The sequence below is a fragment of the Sinocyclocheilus anshuiensis genome, unplaced genomic scaffold (assembly GCF_001515605.1).
Source record: "Sinocyclocheilus anshuiensis isolate Anshui unplaced genomic scaffold, SAMN03320099.WGS_v1.1 scaffold175, whole genome shotgun sequence".
Lineage (NCBI taxonomy): Eukaryota > Metazoa > Chordata > Actinopteri > Cypriniformes > Cyprinidae > Sinocyclocheilus > Sinocyclocheilus anshuiensis.
The window spans coordinates 1,211,174-1,214,600 of NW_015548208.1; the positions used below are offsets into that span (position 1 = coordinate 1,211,174).

Sequence of the window (3,427 nt, forward strand, 5' to 3'; positions counted from 1 at the left end):
CCAAAACGGCTCAACGATTTTTTTGACGTCACATCGTACTTCAACTTTCTGTCCAATCAAATGCTCTCTAGAATCCGAAGCGCCCGCCCCCTACACTATAAAATAGACGCTGAAGCCGCGGCTGAAATCGGTCACTTGTCCACAGAATTAGTATTTTCTGTACAGTGAATGGCACGTAGTGCACTATATAGGGGACAGGGAACGATTCAAACAGTGTAAATATGCTTTCCATTGAGGAAAATAAGAAGTCTGGTTTCGCGCTGTGTCACGCTAACCACCGCACCGCACACACTCTGCTCCGGTCCAGAGACACGATAGCACGGAGCGGATCACATTCGCGAGTTGGCGCAGACCACAAAATGTATCGGAGCTATTTGAATTCTACACAGGATGCTATATTTTATAGCAATATGGATGAGATTGTGGCTGGCATACCCTGTCAAATGCGGCTTTACGGAGCTGAACGGCTCTGAACGGCTCTAGCCCAAGCTGTGATATAAACGAACGCTATTGGCTATTTTAAAAAGGGCGGGGCTGCTTGATATGTCCCGCCCTGTCTTCCTGTTTCAGTTAAAATGACGTCAACACATAGAGTAACGCTGCGTGTTTCTAAGCATTTCAGGGAACTTTAAGTATTTCACATTAAATCTCATTTATTTGCCAACTAAACTATTTTTTACGTTTTTTTTTTTTCACCTACTATTTGTATTTTATTTTACCTTTTTTTTTTTTAGCTTTTAATTAACAAAAAATTATTTTGAATAGCTTTAGTTCAGAGGTGCACAAACTTTTTAATGTGAAGGGCTAAAAAACTTGATTTAGGGGCATGGGCCAAAAGTAAATGTTGCACTATATCCAGCTATATTATATTAAAATGTATTACATTTTAAAAAATACAATGGTTAACAAATGTTTTTTCCCTCTTCTTGTGATATGGCATTGCAGGCTAAATCAAATGTCATTATGAGCCAACTCTGGCCCGCGGGCCATGGTTTGGGCATCTCTGCTTTAGTTAACGATAACAACATTGATGAAGGCAGGTTTGTTGACCTGTGTCCCACAGGAAGCCAGCGGATTTGCAGGATCTTGCTCCAGGAACCAACCCGCCATTCATGACCTTCAACGGAGAGGTGCTGGTGGACGTCAACAAGATCGAGGAGTTTCTTGAGGAACGACTCGTCCCCCCACGGTACTTTCACTTCACTTGTCATTGTATCACTTCAGATACTTGTTACATTTCTTAAAATAGCTTTATTTACATTTTATATTCAACCCTGGGACATTTTTTAAGATACCCAAAGTTGGCGGCAAAGCATCCAGAATCTAACACAGCAGGAATAGATGTATTTGCCAAGTTTTCTGCCTACATCAAGAACCCTCTTAAAGAAGCTAATGAGGGTGAGTTTTAGACCCTGCTGGTTGTGAAATTAAATTATTTTCTTCTGTAATTCTGTTTTAATTTGGTGTTGCTTATAGGTCTGCAAATAGTTGACTTACTACCTCATCATCACCATAGTGACCTCTAACTTTGAGCTTTGACCTTTGCATATAGGTCTGGAGAAGGCTCTTCTGAAGTCTCTAAAGAGGTTGGATGAGTATTTGCAGATGCCGCTGCCTGAGGAAATAGATGCAAACAGTGTAGAAGATCCTGGTGCATCTACACGCAGTTTTTTGGATGGACCAGATCTCACGCTGGCTGACTGCAATCTGCTGCCCAAACTGCACATCATAAAGGTGTCTTTCCTTTCCTTCACTTTCCATCTCTCATTCTTTGTCTTTTCCATGCTTTTTGTCTATAAATCTTCCCCTTCCTGAAAGCCCAAGACCTTTTAAAAGATTTTTAAATGTAATTTAATCTATTCTAATGAATCAAATTCCAATTTTAATCTGAATGAAAAGTTGAACATTTTACATAAATACATACATTTGAGAATGCCTTTGTATTTGGAGTGTAACCCTTTTGCTTTATTACTGACAGAACTAAATTTGATTGTCATGTTATCTAGCATAACTAATAGTGTAGAATCTAAAATACTTGTATTCATTGTTTACTGAATTTACATAATAACATTGTTTTAATTGTTATGTATTTTGATTTTTCCCTGTTTGAATTATGTATTTTTCCATGTTTGAATGATTAAAATATCAAACTATTATATATAAAATATGTGGTCTCAAACTGTTATAATTAACTAAAACTAAAATTTAAACTAAAATTAATACCATTAAAAATACCATTTGAAATGCATGAAATAAAATAAAGGTTAACTGAAATTAAAATATAATACTTTTTATTTCAGCTAGTTTACAAGACAGCATTTATTATTTTATTTAATATAACATACTAAAATAACTAAAACTGAAATTAAAATTAATAAGAAATACAGCTAAATTATTAGCTAACTTTAGCCGAAATGAAAATGGAAAATATAAAAATAAAAACTGATTCAAAATAAAATAAAAAAAAAATAATATCTCAATGATACTAAAAAAACACTCTCAGATTATTTCTCTATATATTATTTTTTTTATTTTTTTTATATTTAATACTTATGTAATTAATATAAAAAAATTAATAATTAATGAATAATAATAAATAGTAATTTTAAATAATGAATATACATTTTTACATTTTCTCACACACACACACACACACACACATATATATATATATATATATATATATATATATATATATTTCTCAGATTATTTCTCTATATATTATTTTTTTTATAAATAATATATTTAATACTTATGTAATTAATATAAAAAAATTAATAATTAATGAATAATAATAAATAGTAATTTTAAATAATGAATATACATTTTTACATTTTCTCACACACACACACACACACACACATATATATATATATATATATATATATATATATATATATGGATTTGGCGGTATTTGAATAACGCCTACCAGAGAGAGGAGTTCATGAACACCTGCCCTGCTGAGCGCGAGATCGAGTTTGCTTATCTGGACGTCGCCAAAAAGATCAAATAGTTCAGGATGATGAGACAAGCTCTGTTAGCTCAGAGCACTATCACATGCTTGTGTGTGTGTTGTATATATGTGTGTGCGCTCACTGGTGGAGATGCATTAATACTGTGGTATATTGATCCTGAATCAGTAGATTGACACCCATTTTCTTTCAATCAATGGCAGGACCAGGAAAAAAAAAAAACTCTGTTACTCTTAACAACTTTGTAAGTATCTATCCATCTCCATGAATGATATAGATAGACTACTGTAGATATGGTATATTCATAATGTTCACCAAGGCCTTGACCAAATCTCATAATCACTTTTAAGCTATGGATCTCTATATTTCTGGATCTCTATTTTTTGCATTTTTGAATTTTTACTTATGATTCTTCTGGTCAGGCCAGTATATTTACATTTCCTATTCACAATATA

General features: G+C 33.2%; 1 protein-coding gene across 1 annotated transcript in view; it reads left to right on the forward strand.

The window, feature by feature from the left end:
* The window catches only part of LOC107653681 (probable serine/threonine-protein kinase kinX), an 11,102-nt gene extending 9,287 nt beyond the window's left edge, over nucleotides 1-1,815 (forward strand). Inside the window, exons 3-5 of the mRNA XM_016440475.1 lie at nucleotides 1,064-1,189; nucleotides 1,292-1,398; nucleotides 1,553-1,815. Of these exons, the coding sequence (XP_016295961.1) occupies nucleotides 1,064-1,189; nucleotides 1,292-1,398; nucleotides 1,553-1,815 (496 nt within the window). The remainder of the gene's footprint in view (nucleotides 1-1,063; nucleotides 1,190-1,291; nucleotides 1,399-1,552) is intronic.
* Nucleotides 1,816-3,427: the final 1,612 nt, after the last annotated feature.